Raw genomic sequence first — 15,802 nt, forward strand, 5'->3', positions numbered from 1 at the left:
TGAGTAACTGCAGGTTTTAAAAAATATGAGTAAATTTCGTATAAAAAGAAAATGCTCTGAGTCAATTGAAAACATTCGCTGCCAGACTGTTGAGTAGTACCACCGGTTGGAAACTAACGATTTAAAATTGGCTCAATACTTGACTAGCCCATTGGTCCCAAGCAAATCTATTAACGCACACCATTCTAGTCGAAATTTAAGTACTACGCTATGTTTGTTTTGATTCGCTATGAAAGTTTGACAGATAAAATGAGGGGTTATTGGTTTTTCCTATGTTTCGAGGGGTGAATTGATTAGCTTGGGACCGAAGAGAGTACCAGAGCTGAGCCAAAAAGTTGAGCACGTTTCTTCGGGACCTTCTAGTCTTAGAGTTACCTCTATGGTAGTACAGTCGACGTTTTTCTCTCGCTCGCTTCGTTCGTTCGATTACGTTGTTCCGTGTATTCTCGCGTTGAATAGAGACGCTCTCGCTGACCCTGCTAAAAAATTGTGCCGTGGCGCGAGTGCCGGCAATCCCGGGAAACGGTCTAGGCCTGAAGACAACTGCTTGACAACAATCGGTTCTCCGTTCTGAAGGACGGTGCAGAGCCGGAGACGGAAAGATACGGAAGTGTACAAATTGATGGTTCCTGCGTTGAACCATTACAAGGCGGTTCAGACCTTGCTGGACCAAGCACAGGTAGAGTACTTCTCCCACGACATCGAGGCTGTTAAGCCGCTCAAGGTGGTCCTACGAGGACTATACGACATGGACACAAGCGTCCTCTTGGCTAATGGACTGAAGCTGGTCCAAAATCACAAGATGGTCCGCCACAACAAGGCCATCAAGTACCGTGACAAGCTATACCTGGTTCAACTTGAGAAGAACCCAACAAGTCTGAAGGCATCCGCATCCTGTTTAACATCATGGTGAAGTAGGAGTGGTACAAGCAACAATCAATTCGAAACTAACGATTTAAAATTGGCTCACTACTTGACTTGAAATCGATTAACGTACCCCATTCTTGTATAAATTCCAGTACTACAGTATGTTTGTTTTGATTTGCTCTGAAAGTTTGACAGATAAAATGAGGGCTTCGTGGATTTTCCTATGTTTCGAGGGGTGCCTCGATTAGCTTGGGACCGAAGATAGTACCAGAGCTGAGCCAAAAAGTTGTTTCTTCGGGACCTTCTGGTCTTAGAGTTACCTCTATGGTACAAGCCAGTGGCCTCCCTTATCTCAGTCGGTAAAGGTAAGCTACGAAGCAAGACCATGCTGGAGGTGGCTGGGTTCGATTCCCGGTCCGGTCTAGGAATTTTTCGGGTTGGAAAATTTCTCGACTTCCCTGGACATAGAAGTATGATTGGACTTGCCACACAATTATACCAATGCAAAAATGGTACAGGCATCGAAAGCTCTTAATTAATAACTGTGGAAGTGGATCTAGAACACTAAGTTGAGAGCACGCAATAAGCTAATATGCGATATGCAATAAGCTTGAAATGCGAAGAAGAAGAAGAAGATGGTACAAGCCAGTTAGCCGCGGAGTAACCCAACTGCCTGCTGTTCGGGCATGGAACGAAGAATTGCCATATAGCAAGCCACTGCACTAAGCAACATCAAACCGACGCCAGCGACATACTCGATGAAGTCGATCCCGGTGAGCGGTGCTGCTCACAAAGCCACAAGCAAGGCCTGCCCGAAGCGCACCGAGTACATCGAGATCCGGAAGAAAGCATCGACGAGAAACCGGTACCTCGACGACCGATTACAGTGCGGCCACCGCTGCCACTGAATCAACGATTGGTTGTTGCTCGTGCCACTGCTACTGCTGGGGCGGCCGCCACCGCTCAAGTTCAAACTGCCGGAGCCTCTGCAAACTCTGGTCAAGATACGACTGCTGCTCCACAGCCGCAGGATCTTCCCACAGCCCCTGGGCTAAAATGGCGTCAGGATGGACCGTCCCTACCACAGCCCGAAATCAACGATGGTTCGTGGTTCACCGCAGCGGAACTAATGATCATCTTCCTCAAGATGTACGACATTGCCAACACCGTCAAGAACAAATTCGGCCAGCTCCAAGTTGTTCTTCCTGGATTCAGGCTCGTGAAGCTGGATCGGACAAGCTCTGGGGGTGTTGGCATGATCGAAGCATTTGGAGTGGAAGTCTCCAAACCCGTCGGCCCAATCATTATCATTGCGGCCTATTGCTAGAAACAAGCCAACGCCAGGGATGGATCTGTGGCAGATCTGCGGAGGGATATTATCAAGATAACAAGGCGCTGGCGACCTGAATGCCAAACATCAAGCTTGGGGCAACCATAGGTGGAATCAGAACGGTACCATCCTAAATTACTACCTGCAAGAGGCCCATTACACAATCCTGGCCCCGGACGCTCCCACCCGGTTGAGCCGGTTCGGCGTGCACTCGATCATCGACATCTTCGTCAGCAACATGGAGAACATCTCCCAACCGGTAGCCCACCAAGAGTTAGGCTCGGACCACTTTCCGATGGTGGCCGAGGTGGGCTCCTCCGTTAATCGATTTCATCGGGAAGCCGTCAGAATTACCATCTGGTAAGCTGGGATCGGTTCCAACAAGTCGTCGACGAAGCCATCGATTTCGGCGCCCTTCTGGAGATGACTCATGACATCGATAGATCTCTGTGCACCGTCGAGGAGGCGGTTGAGTAATTCTCTCAACCTTGATCAGAATACTAAAAGCCTTATCACACTCCGTACGCCATACGTACGCAGTGCCAGATAACTGGGCTGCCTATCTTGAAGACCAATTCCAACCGTCTAACCAAACTTATCAAAGCCAAAATGGTGGAACTCAGAAATGAGAAAACCGAGACCGCTGGTTCCACTGAATTGTCCCGACGGTTCAGTGGTTTACCTGATAACACCTGAAGAGAAGGCTGCCGCGATAGGTCAACATTTCGTCAGCTCTCACAATCTCGGACACAATACATCACCAGCCCTCACGAAGCTGAGGTTGCTAAAAATGTAACCAATCTCCCCCAGGTTCCTAACTTTCCCGAGGTATCCGAGATCACAGCTGACGACCTGTTGGCTTATATCAGAACTTCCAAACACATGAAGGCCCCAGGTTTCGACAACATCCTGAATCTGGAGCTCAAGCGCTTGAGTTCCAGATTCTACAACCAGTGCCTCCGATTTGGCTGCTTCCCTTCATGCTGTAAGTTAGCTAAAGTCATCTCCATTCATAAATCTGGGAAGAATCTTTCCTCTCCTTCAAGTTACCGATCCATCAGCGCTCTCTCAGGGTTATGCAAGCTGAAAGGGCAGTTTACAGCCGGCTTCTAACATCTGCCGAAGAAAACAACATCTTACTCGAGAAGCAGTTTGGTTTTCGAAAAGGTCGATCGACCGTCCACCAACTGACCCGAGTAATAAACATTCTTAGGCGGAACAAGGCTAATAATTTAGTATTGATTGAATTAATATTTATAAGAATTTGAAATGAAAATTAATAATGTAACGTTGAAAATGCTTGTATTTAAATTGAAAATATTTTTGCTATATTTTCACGGCACATGTTATATCAACTTTACCACACTTTCATGACAAAAGTTTGATTTGATACAAAAATAATTCACTTTTAATTATAACAGTATCATGCTTTTCATAGAACTAAAATTCGTTTTGAAAGTTTCAACTTTTTAAAGTAGCTCGCGAGCAACTTTTGAATAACTGACTTTTGAATAACTGACTACCAATGGTTTTTTTTAAATTTCTGCGACGATTTTTCTTTGTTTGTTTCTGGGTTTAGAAATAACTTTCAGGTCGAGTTTAGAATAAGCTTTCATAAAAGTGCGAACTAAATATAAAATTGGTGTAGAGGACAAAACTCCTTTTTAACTTATTTTCTAAAAGTGCCATTCAAGTTCCGCCAGATAAGCAGCTTCTTGCAGAATGCTCTTCAATTATGGTACCGGAACTTTCAAGTTTTTATAACAACTTAAAAATGAGGCTGCTTAGAATTTTATAGATCGCCTTCATCCAAGCTACTTAAGCATCAAATAGCCTTTTATCAGAACTGCTGGTTACTTGGGATAAGCGCTTATTGGTTGCTGTTATTCAGTGCGACTGACAAATTGAATAATGGTTGTGAAAAAGTTGAGTAAACGCTCTCCAAAACAATTTTGCTAGCTTCTGCTTGTAGCTGTATCTGTAGCTTTTTGTAGCTGTATCTGTTGCTTTTTTCAGCTACTTTATAGCACAATTCTGGAAAAGATGGCTTAAAAAGCTAAAAATGTTAGTTGGGTACTAGCATCTGTTGAGTACATTGCAACGGGCAGTACCCAACAAACAATGATCAAATGCTGAATAACCCAGTTTTTAGTTGAAGAAGTATATTTTTATCTAAATAAGCTGTTGTTCAGCTTTCATTGTTTGTTGGGTACGCCCAACAGATGGCGGTAATATGTAAACGTCAAACGCAAGGGAATTGACTATGTGTGCCTCAGTTGGTGGTACTACCAACTAAGAAACATTTAAATTTACCGTTAAATGCGTGTTCGATGAACAACTTGCTAGTGTTATGTCTGTTTGCCTGTGCTAATAATTTTCAAGATTATCCTCGGTGGATCAACTCGAGTATTGTTCCTATCAACGAGGTATAACAAGTAACAAGGACTAAGATGTTTCCTTTGATTACTGAAAATCCTGATCCTCTAGTTTGAAGTAGTCTTCGATGGTAGATCTTACACCGTAACGCACTACGAAGAGGTGATCTACCTGAGAGACGTACAAACAGATAATAACTCAGTTACTTGAAATCAATAATCAGAACAAGGCTGCAAGTCATGATGTGACGCTACTAGCTTTTTCAGGATCCCATATATAAGAAATCAATGTTCGGAAGTCTTGAAAATAGCAGATTATTTAACGACAAGGTCAAGTTCATCACATTCATTGGCATATTCATGCGTCATCTCCAATCGGTCGCTGAACATATCGAGAGATCGTTAAACTAGATTCATTTCTATTGGTAGAGTAAACTTTTTTTTAAATCTTCCATTTCAAACCATTTTTGTAGAGTAGAGGGTACCAGATGACACACTCAATAGACCGTCAATTCAACGACTTGTTAACTCCATGCTTGGTACTACTTTATAGATACACCGTCCGGATAATATCTACAAACATTTGATTTCCAGATAACCAGTGTAAACTAGACCATGGAAAATCGGCTATCTATCGCTCTGTCACGTAATCGCCCCCGCGGATATTGATTTATAGCCCAATTAGCCATAACCGTATCAATTTACAAACGAACGTTTAGGTTGATGATAACGAATGTGTTTCTATATCAGAGTGGTCCCCTGTCAACACTTACAGTTTGCTTAGAACAACGACGCCTGCACAATCATCAAACATGCTTATTTCGCCATCATAGAACCAAAAACTGTTCAACGAATCTGGGAGCGGTCACGTTTCAATTAACTCCAATATAAAAAAAAAACATCGAAACGTTCGGATTGGTAGATGGTTGCTATCTGGGTGTCAAAATGACATCCATTAGAAAAAAAAATACATTCCGCCTTTCACCAACCAATTGAAGAAAATAAATTCTTGGCCCAATTATTTCCCGTACAGAGAGCGGTGCTCTCTTTTCTGGGCGCCAAATTTTCCCCATATTATCTCAATTGGTTTCAATTTCGTTCGCATTTCAAGCTGAACAGTGCATTAGGTTCTAAGTAACATTGACAGATTCTCATTGCACCATCACGGCCATGTTAAAATATTCCAAGCTATTTTCAGCGCACAGACCGATGAAAGAAGTTATTATCTAGCTTCTAATATGACAAACACGACAATAAACGATTCTATACCCAAGTTATTAACGACAGAGAAGGTCGATGAAGAGAATCGATCAATGTTACTTAGGACCGAATGCAATGTTCAGCTTGATATATGTAGGAGGACGCTGCATCTCACAAAGCGATTAGTAGCAGTGTGGAGGAATAGGAGAACGGGCTCAGTCAAGTATCCAAGATTGAAATAGCATCGTGTTAATTGAATGACCCGTTTTCATCAGAAATATGACTTTCGGTTTCATTCGTTCTCTTCTGCATGATTCGAATGACGTGGTATTATTAACGACATGAAGGGAAGTAGTGAACTGTTATCGTTAATTGTAAAGCGAGGTACAAACTGTTTATCTTCTTCTTTCTTTTATTTAACGTCGGTCTCTGTTCCGCAATCTAGTGCCGAACACCGCCGGACATCGATTGCCATCCATTTACGGCAATCGAATGTGCAGGAAGGCAGCTTCCACACCTGCGTAGGATATCGCACCCATTCAAATACACATGGGCCGGGACCAACGGCTTTACTTCCCTTCCGAAGGAAGACGTGACTCAGAAAAATCCCTGGGATTGAACCCAGACCAATTGGGGTGAGAAAGCAGTCACGCTTACCACTACACCACCGGCGTCGATAAACTGTTTATCTTGTTATGCGTAAATTTGAAAAAAGGGCAACTTATTACACTTTGATTGACAAACGACATTTTGTAAATAAAGATGACTTCAAAGTTTATTTATTTAACTTGCATCTGACCGCAGAAATTGTTTGTTTTCGTGTTAAATTATCATTTGAATAATACATTTGCTGTGTTTTTCACCGTTTGCACCGTTCACCGTTCACTGAGTTTTTTAATATTTTACCGCATGAGCAGATTCTGCAATGTGGTCGCCGGAAGGTTAAAAAAAATGTAATTTATATATATATATATATTTGTTTTCCGCCGATCTTGTTTTCCGTGCTGAGCACCAATGCTACCGACGCCAGGGAGGCAGCTCCCACACCTGGACCCCACCTATCGACCCATCAACTCATGAACCGGGGACCAACGGCTTTACTTCCCATCCGAAGGAAGGCGTGATCAGAGATGTTATGCCTCAGAACATCCCGGCGGCGCCGACTGGGATTGAACCCAGGCCTGCTGGGGTGAGAGGTAATCACGCTTATCACTACACCACCGGCGCCGCTAAATTGAGGCTAAGTTTTTGAACAAATTTTGTTTCCCCGAATGCATCATTTCGTGAAGACTTTATACACGCAAACCAAAACTTTATTACATTCAATGTTAGTTGCTTTTTCTATCATCCTCCGCAGTGAATACCGCTGAGTTGGTCATACAGACGATGTAAGCTTTTTATTTATTGTAGAACGACGCACAGACAAGGGGTTAGTCACTCTGCCACATTGTGTTAACACCCACAAAAACACACTTAAAACACCCACAAACACCATTACGTCCAGGGGGTAAGTCACTTTGCCACCTTGTGTCTGTGCTTACTGTGTTTCATGTGTGTTTTTGAGTGCTGGAAGGTGTTTATGGGTGTTTCATCGTGATGACCGAGCTGTCAAAACTTCAACCGACTGCTGTTCGGTGCACCGGCTTTCAGAGTGAGACAGGCCCTGCCGCTGCAGGAGGAAGACGAATGGGCACGTGCCCCCCCGGGAACAAGGACCAAGCAATGGGTGCAATTTGCAATTAATTGGTGAGGCCGTGATTGGGTTGCTGCTGGTGAGAACCTACGATTTACAATGATAAACTGTTCCGTTGCGTTTGTCTTGGTTTTCTTGCGAGACATTTATCTTTTTTAGCATCTGTTCCTCCTGATGCTGCTGCTTTCGTGGATCCTAACCGGTTTCGGATTTCCTTTTCTTCGGATTTCAATCCAGATCCAGAATGTTTTTCTTTCCCGACAGGATGGTACGACGGTTTTTTGCTCGTTTTTTTTTCTCAACAACAATCGAATGTAAACAGTTTTTGCAGTGGTGCCAGAATTGATTATAAGGGACAGCCCTATGAGGTTGTACGCAATGGCGACGTAGGACTACGTGGTCTTACATAATTAACCTTATTTGTTAGCTGCAGTAGGAGCATAGAGGTAACTCTAAGACCAGAAGGTCCCGAAGAAACGAGCTCAAATTTTTGGCTCAGCTCTGGTACTATCTTTGGTCCCAAGCTAATCTATGCACCCCTCGAAACATAGGAAAATCCACGAGCCCCTCATTTTATCTGTCAAACTTTCATAGCTAATCAAAACAAGCATAGTATAGTACTGGAATTTATACTAGAATGGGGTATGTTAATCGATTTGCTTGGGACCAATAGGCTAGTCAAGTAGTTAGCCAATTTAAAATCGTTAGTTTTGTATTGATTGTTGGTAGCAGCTAGTGTTTTGTGTAGGAATAGGAATTTGAGCGGGGTTATCTCTGTTTATACTCTTTAGTATGACGCGCTTGATATAGATGGCCTACAGCAACTCATGAAGAGCTTCTGATTCCGATCAATAGCGGTGCGGCTTCTTCCTCCTTATTTAGATGCTCATGTGGACAGCTGCTCGCTGCTTGCGGGGAGCCTTTCGTTGTGTACTGGAGAACACCACCACTCACCACGCGGTGATTGAACCGTTTGTTGAGACCGTATTGAAATCAACTTTGAAATCTGTGTTAGGGAAATCACTTTTCGCAGGCAATAAGTGATAATTTTAATTATCATAGCAACAGTTCCACATCCGTGCAATTTTGTAACCGTTTGGTCACAAATTCATAGGTTTTTGTCATTTATGTTATATATTCTGAACCTTCACGTTTCTTGTGCAAGAACAGCAGTATACCACAGAAGTTATAGGGTTCTGTACCGCTGTGAAAATGTTGTGCCGTTACGTTATGCCCACAATAGAACTACAAACAACCATAGAAAACTGGGAGGACGGGATGAAAAAAAAAATGGGGAGAAGAACGGCAATTGCCCAAAATCGGGCGTCCGCAATTTAATTAGCTAAGTGCAGTGGTTGGTGTTTTAGACCGTGAACCAGGACCCCCCTTAGCAGCAGCTAGGTGCGCTAGGGCAAGCTAACGTTCAGGACTTCTTTTTTATGTTGGACCTTAAAAAGGTTATCGTCAGCACACGGCCGGCTCGTAAACTTGGAAACAGTTTCCGAGCCCAATTGTCAAGGGCCAAACAATATTATCTGGCCAAACGTAGGCCATAATCGTAAAGGAGTTTTCCCTTCTCGGCTTGACAAAGGTGGCCTTGCCACGGTCGGCCGATCGTGCCAACGAAGGACGACGCCTGCCATCCCACCGTCCAGCAACGCCCGCTGGCCTTTCAACCGGTCGCTTCGCCAATCTGGCGAGAGTTCCGGCCGCACAGTAGGACAGGAGTCACTGTCATCACGACACGATTCACGGCCATCACGACACGATTCACCATCAACGGCAGCAGCGGTATGTACCGGTACAGTGGACAACGCGATTAGGCTACACGACACATATTACACGAAACTATGAACACAGAACAACACGCACATAATACAGAAAGTGGCCAATAAATGCATTTAAAGAAAAGTGAAAGTTCTTCGTTTTTGTATCGCGAAACCGTCTGATTACCCGGTAGTTAGCCGACCCTGGGTGTTCCGGAGCTTGCTCTTGTCACCTGAGTCGACCGGGTGCTGTATGTTTGATCTCCGAGTAGGTAGTTGGTGAGTGCTGAGTTCTTACATCAGTTATAATTTTCAATAGTGAAACTTTGAAAAATGATAAAGTCTTAATTTTAATAGATTCGTAGAAAAAAATCCTATCGATTGACGTATGAAGAATTAAAATCTATCATCTCTGGATCAAAATCAGTCCACTTTCATGCCGCGACCGACTTTGGTTTTTGAAATCGCACCCCCAATGTTGCCTTAAAGTACATGGTATGTTAGATTTAAACATATCTAGGTAGAGCTGGAATTAGGCGTAACAGCTTTTGTAAACTGACATCCGATTGATGACCTTGACAAATGTCAAAAAAATACTCTCCTACAAATTTATGGTGGTCCTGAAATGTACCGTTTTGTCGTGATGGTTGAGTAATACTGAGCTATTAGGGTGTTAAACACAGATAAGGCTGGTGAGCTGTATGTTGTTTGGATCGAGGGTGAACGCGCTTGACATAGATGGCCCACAGCAACTCACGAAGAGCTGCTGTTTCCGATCAATAGCGGTGCGGCTTCTTCCTCCTTCTATGGATGCTCATGTGGGCTGCAGCTCACTGCTTGCAGATAGCCTTTCGTGGTGTACTGGAGAACAATGTTCAACGCCACGCGCTGAAAGCACTGCTGCTGCTGATGCCGACGACCGGACACCACCAAACATGGTGATTGGAACTGAATCCGATCAGCAGTTGAGGCCAGCCTTGGTAGCTAGCTGTTTGTGGGGAACCTTTCGTTGTGTACTGGAGAACATCACCACTCATCACGCGGTGATTGAATAAACACCGTTTGGTGTGCCCGGATGGAATTCAACTTTGAAATCTGTGTTGGGGAAATCGCTTTTCACAGGCAATTAGTGATAATTTTAATTATCAAAGAAACAGTTGCACATCCGTGCAATTTTCAATAGTGATATTTTGAAAAATGATAAAGTCTTCAATTTCACAAATGCGTAGAAATATATCTGATCGATTGGTGATAAAATTATTGAAATTGGGCCAGGGGCAGCTGAGTTATTAACGTTTAAAATCTTGCATAATTTAGTTACATGTTCCATTTTCAGATTTCACAAAGTGTACCCTCATATGGAAATCACAGAGGTAGTCCTACGTCAAAAATTTGCTTATCATGCGACGTAATGGCAACCGGTGGAAACTAATGATTTTAAATTTGCTCACTACTAGACTGGCCCATTGATCCCAAGCAAATAGGTTAACGCACCCTATTCTAGTCGAAGTTCTAGTACTACACTATGTTTGTTTTGATTCGCTATGAAAGTTTGACAGATAAAATGAGGGGTTCGTGGATTTTCCTAGATTTCGAGGGGTGCATCGATTAGCTTGGGACCGAAGAAAGTACCAGATCTGAGCCAAAAAGTTGAGCACGTTTCTTAAGGGACCTTCTGGTCTTAGAGTTACCTCTATGGTAATGGTGTTTGTGGGTGTTTTAAGTGTGTCGAAGTGTGTTTTTGTGAGTGTTAACACAATGTGGCAGAGTGACTTACCCTTTGGGGAAATGACTCTAATGTTGGCTTATTGGCCTAATGCAAAAAATCTGCTTTTTATCAATTTTATCTACACGCTTGAAAATAACTAATTTTATACGTGACGGAATTCATTTTTGACATAAAGGATGAGTCGTAAACAAACATGTCATGTAAAATTAAGTACTACAAGACTGAACAGATCGTTTCTCGACCAAAAATTACGTTTTATCGAGGTAATTTTTGCTTCTGCTATGACTAAATTTTATGTCAAAATTGACGTTCGTATATGCCAGTCTCAGAGCACCTAAATTTATATGGTTTTTTTTCTCAGCGTGTAGTTGAACGAGTCATTGGGACGGTATTAATGGATATTTATTAAATTAGGGGCATTTTGGTCGACATTACATCCATTTCCCCTACATCAACTTTTGGTAAAAAATTTAACATCTTTTATGATTTTTTTGTAATTTGTGCACAATATAAAATGACTTAACAATTTATTTGTGTAAAGGGTGATACGGTCAAAATTTGGTCAAGGGAAAACGCGTGTAAATCGGTGAAATCGTTTATTTAAAAAATCAAATTAAATTTCTTTTTCAAGTTCAATTAGTATAAAATTCAGGAAAAATATTCAGTTAGGCTTCCGCTTTTCCAAATCCGAATTGCCGGGTCTTACGCTTGACCCCTGCCATCAGATTTTGTACAGCCACCTTGTCCACCTTCTTCGCCGCAGAAAGCCAGTTTGCCTTGAACTGCTGCTCGCCCTTAGCAGTTTTTTTGGTCTTCTTTAGGTTCCGCTTGACAATAGCCCAGTATTTCTCAATGGGCGGAGCTCTGGCGTGTTGGGAGGGTTCTTGTCCTTGGGAACCACCTGCACGTTGTTGGCGGCGTACCACTCCATGGCCTTTTTACCGTAATGGCAAGATGCCAAATCCAGCCAAAACAGTACGGAACAACCGTGTTTCTTCAGGAAAGGCAGCAGACGTTTATTCAAACAATCTTTCACGTAAATTTCTTGGTTGACAGTCCCGGAAGCTATGAAAATGCTGCTTTTCAAGCCACAGGTACAGATGGCTTGCCAAACCAGATATTTCTTTGCGAACTTTGACAGTTTCATGTGCTTGAAAACATCTGCTACCTTTCCCCTTCCTTTTGCCGTATAAAACTCCTGTCCCGGAAGCTGCTTGTAGTCAAACTTCGTCAGCATCGTCGTGTACAGCCTCCGGGATCGCGCTTTGGCCGTCGTATTTTGTTTATCATCGCGATTTGGAGTCACTACCTTCTTGTAAGTCGATAGTCCAGCTCGTTTTTTGGCTCAATGCATGGTTGTAGACGATACACCCAGTTTATTTGCGGCATCTCGGAGAGAGAGGTTAGGGTTTCGCTTGAAACTACCGGCAACTCTCTTTGTCGTCTCAGCGGCTTCCGGTTTTCGATTTCCCCCCGATCCAGACTTCCTGGCTGTCGACAAACGTTCCCCAAACACTTTAATTACATTTGTAACGGTTGATTTGGCAACTTTTAGCGATTCTGCCAACTTTGCGTGCGAGTAGCTCGGATTTTCGCGATGCGCGAGCAAAATTTTGATACGCTGCTCTTCTTGCTTGGACGGCATTTTGACAACTGAAGAGTGAATTCCAAAATCAAAATAGGAGCAACATTCTACACACACACACCTTCAAAATGAGGGGTGTTCAGGTTTTTTAAATGCAAAATTGAAAGAAATACGTCAAGTTGATATTGACCAAATTTTGACCGTATCACCCTTTATAAAAAAAGGAGTTAAAATTTTTATCCAAAATTTGAACTTCAATTATATTTTGTCAATTTTAAATATAGCAGTTGGAAGTGACGAACCAGCCAGTGGCTGAAAGTCACTCTAATAAAGAAAAAAATAGCACTTTGAAATACTCACAGCAGTTTGCATTTTGAATAAGCTTTTTAATGGAAAATATAAAAAATGAAGAGATATATTTATTGTTAATATAAGTCTTAAACACACTTTTTTCGGTTTTAACTCAAAATCATGATGTTTTAGTTTTAACGTAACATATTTTCAATAAAGACCTTATGTTTACCTACAACTTTGTCTCAGATGTCATTTCGATTAGAAGTGACGTTTTCGTGTTCAATTAATTGAAAATATACAATACGCCATTTTGAATTATTATGCATGTTTCAAAATGGCCGAATTTAAGCACAAATGTGAATGAATGTCGATAACAAATAATTCGTCACTGTTTTATGCAAATATGTAAAGGTCGAGTCTATTAATATCTTTTCTTGCCCTTTGCCCTGGAACTGCTCATAGCGTTTTGTAAGTTAAAATCGCATTTTAGTACCGGTGAATCCTAATAAAAAAAGCCATAAAATAGAGCTTAACGACGTGTTCGGGGTATCATCCAAACCATTTGTGGGATAGTTTACCCATCCGGGATACATTTCGTTTATTGTATTTGTTTATTAGGGAATGCTTTAGAGCTTAAGGAAGCGTTTTCATTTTTTATAGATCGGTCGTTTTTTTGGTTATATGATGTTGCATGCCTCGGTGTGTTAGATTACAAACAAACAACAGAAAAAATGAAGGACGAGTCTCTAACGCAGGCCTATGCGCCCCTAATATGGGTCCAGTTAAAAGTACTAAATTGAGCCATTTTTTGTCGATTACTCTTGATCAACAGACGCTTGCCCTTTTTACCTTTCAATTGGTTCATACCAGGTCCAGGAAAATTCGAAAACAAAAACGATTTTTCTCCAAGGGCCCACATTAGGGGTGTATGGGCGGCCAGCATTGGGGACCATCCTCCCCACAGGAAAACATCTTACCTCTATGGCCTCGGTCGTGTTGCCTGACTGGGTGCAGACCTCATCGGTGCTGTGCATTTCGGACATCTTGTGAATCGGAGCGTTGTGAGCCAATGCCGAGTGGTTCAACATGGCCACCATGGCCACGCTCAGGTTCACTTTCAGTCCATAAATGATAGCCATCGCGATAGAACCAAGCCCGGCCAGAATGTAACGGGCTGGGACCAGGGCTGAAATTAGAAGAAAATGTAAGAGGGGGTTTGTTAGAATTCGTATTTGCAAATGTGTACCGCCAAAGTATACTATAGTAAATAGGCAACGCGCTGAACCTGAATGGACTCAAGTGCATCGTAATTATTTTAGTCTTTTGTTTCGATTCGAATCAAAATGATGTGTTGTGATGTTAGGAATAGGGGAATGTGGAGTATGATTTGAAAACCCGTCGTTTCGTCCTATAGGTTGATTCATTTAACCCCGCACTCTCAGCAGGCTCATTCGTACAAGCAACACCTGAACCAGCGATGGGTAATTGCCGGTGTATCCCGTATGGCCGTAACAATCGTCGTTGACCGCTGCCGGTGCGATAATATTGACACAACGACGAGCCAACAGAATGGAAATTGAAGACACACAACAGACAATGAGATTTGTGCAGCGTTCCATAACCGGTCAGTTGGCCCCGGTGGACGACGCGACGCTACGAGTCTCGTGCCCCATGTCTCTATTCACCGCGTAGGCAGATGTCATACAGGCGCGCGTTTACACCAACAGCCATGGTAATGAATTACGGAATCACTGAAGTGGACAACATGTGCCCAGTTCCCGACAAACACCTTAGGACCCACGCAGCCAGCTGAGAAAGTCGACATCCGGCCCCACGGCACGACATGATGGATGACACCCGGTCCGAGACCGGTAATGTCGCAATTTTTCCGCAAATGGCGTTACAAATTGACAGCTAAACGGGATATTATTTAAATTGCAACCAGCGATGATCGCCGAAGAGCTTACGCTTATGATAAGAAGCACCATGTGCCATCATGGGAAATGTGGTGAATAGTGGAGGAAATGCAACTCCAGCACAGTAGAAAGCATTGCAACCATGACTATCGGGAAGATGGATCAATCATGGGACTTTGAGTGGAACCATATGGAAGAAGTGGAAAATTAATTGCAATTTTAATTGAACTAATTGCAAAAGAGGGGAAAGCTTTAAACTTCGATTCTTCCTGCTTGGTTCATGTCATTGGATATTATTAAATTAATTTCACGATGGAATCCATGCATCAAATAATGCCTCTTACGAATGCAGTATTATTTGATGGACATTTTCACACTATCCAGGTGTGCTAAAGTGCCAGGTATATTCCCATTTAGCATGCAATGTGTTGTATGCTAAAGATTTGACGTGATTTGCACTGTGCAGTATCATAATTAATACAGTTGGATTACATATGGGAAGATTATTGTTACTTTTGATCTTTTTCCTTTTCCTACTATCGTCTGTTCATGGTAGGTATAAGTATAGGTATAGGTATGATAAACCAACAATAATCCCCTAGAGAGCTTTGATGGGTTCGCTACCAGTAGTAGTCGCAATGATATGGACAACCGCTTCCACAATATAAACGAATTATTTTATCATTCATTATAGCAGCAGACGGATTTGGACGTGACGAGATATGAATGGATTAGTACTTGAGTTAATGACACCTCGCTATCCAGAATGTATGTTGTTTAGATTGCGACATTTTCCCCGTTCACACGATTTGGCCACGTGCTATTGTTTGTATTGCTGTAAGGTTTTAACAGACGTTGAAGATTTACATGGGGTTAGATATTGCTAATTTTAAGGTGAATCTTTAACGAAGTTTTATTTTGAAGTGCAATGATCGCAGTGTGAAATCGCGATTTGTGAATCTACTTCTTCTTCTTATTCGCATTTCAAGCTTATTGCTTAGTACATATTAGCTTATTGCGTGCTCTTAACTTAGTGTTCTAAATGCA

The 15,802-nt window shown here is 42.4% G+C and overlaps 1 protein-coding gene across 1 annotated transcript in view; it reads right to left on the reverse strand.

Annotated features, from left to right (window-relative positions):
* The window catches only part of MFS3 (major facilitator superfamily transporter 3), a 66,765-nt gene that overhangs the window by 3,264 nt on the left and 47,699 nt on the right, over positions 1-15,802 (reverse strand). The window contains exon 2 of the mRNA XM_065229347.1: positions 13,817-14,025. Coding sequence (XP_065085419.1) covers positions 13,817-14,025 — 209 coding nt within the window. The remainder of the gene's footprint in view (positions 1-13,816; positions 14,026-15,802) is intronic.

This window comes from Ochlerotatus camptorhynchus, unplaced genomic scaffold, assembly GCF_037179485.1.
Source record: "Ochlerotatus camptorhynchus isolate MF236.1 unplaced genomic scaffold, CSIRO-AGI_Acam_v1.1 ptg000024l, whole genome shotgun sequence".
NCBI classification, from domain to species: domain Eukaryota; kingdom Metazoa; phylum Arthropoda; class Insecta; order Diptera; family Culicidae; genus Ochlerotatus; species Ochlerotatus camptorhynchus.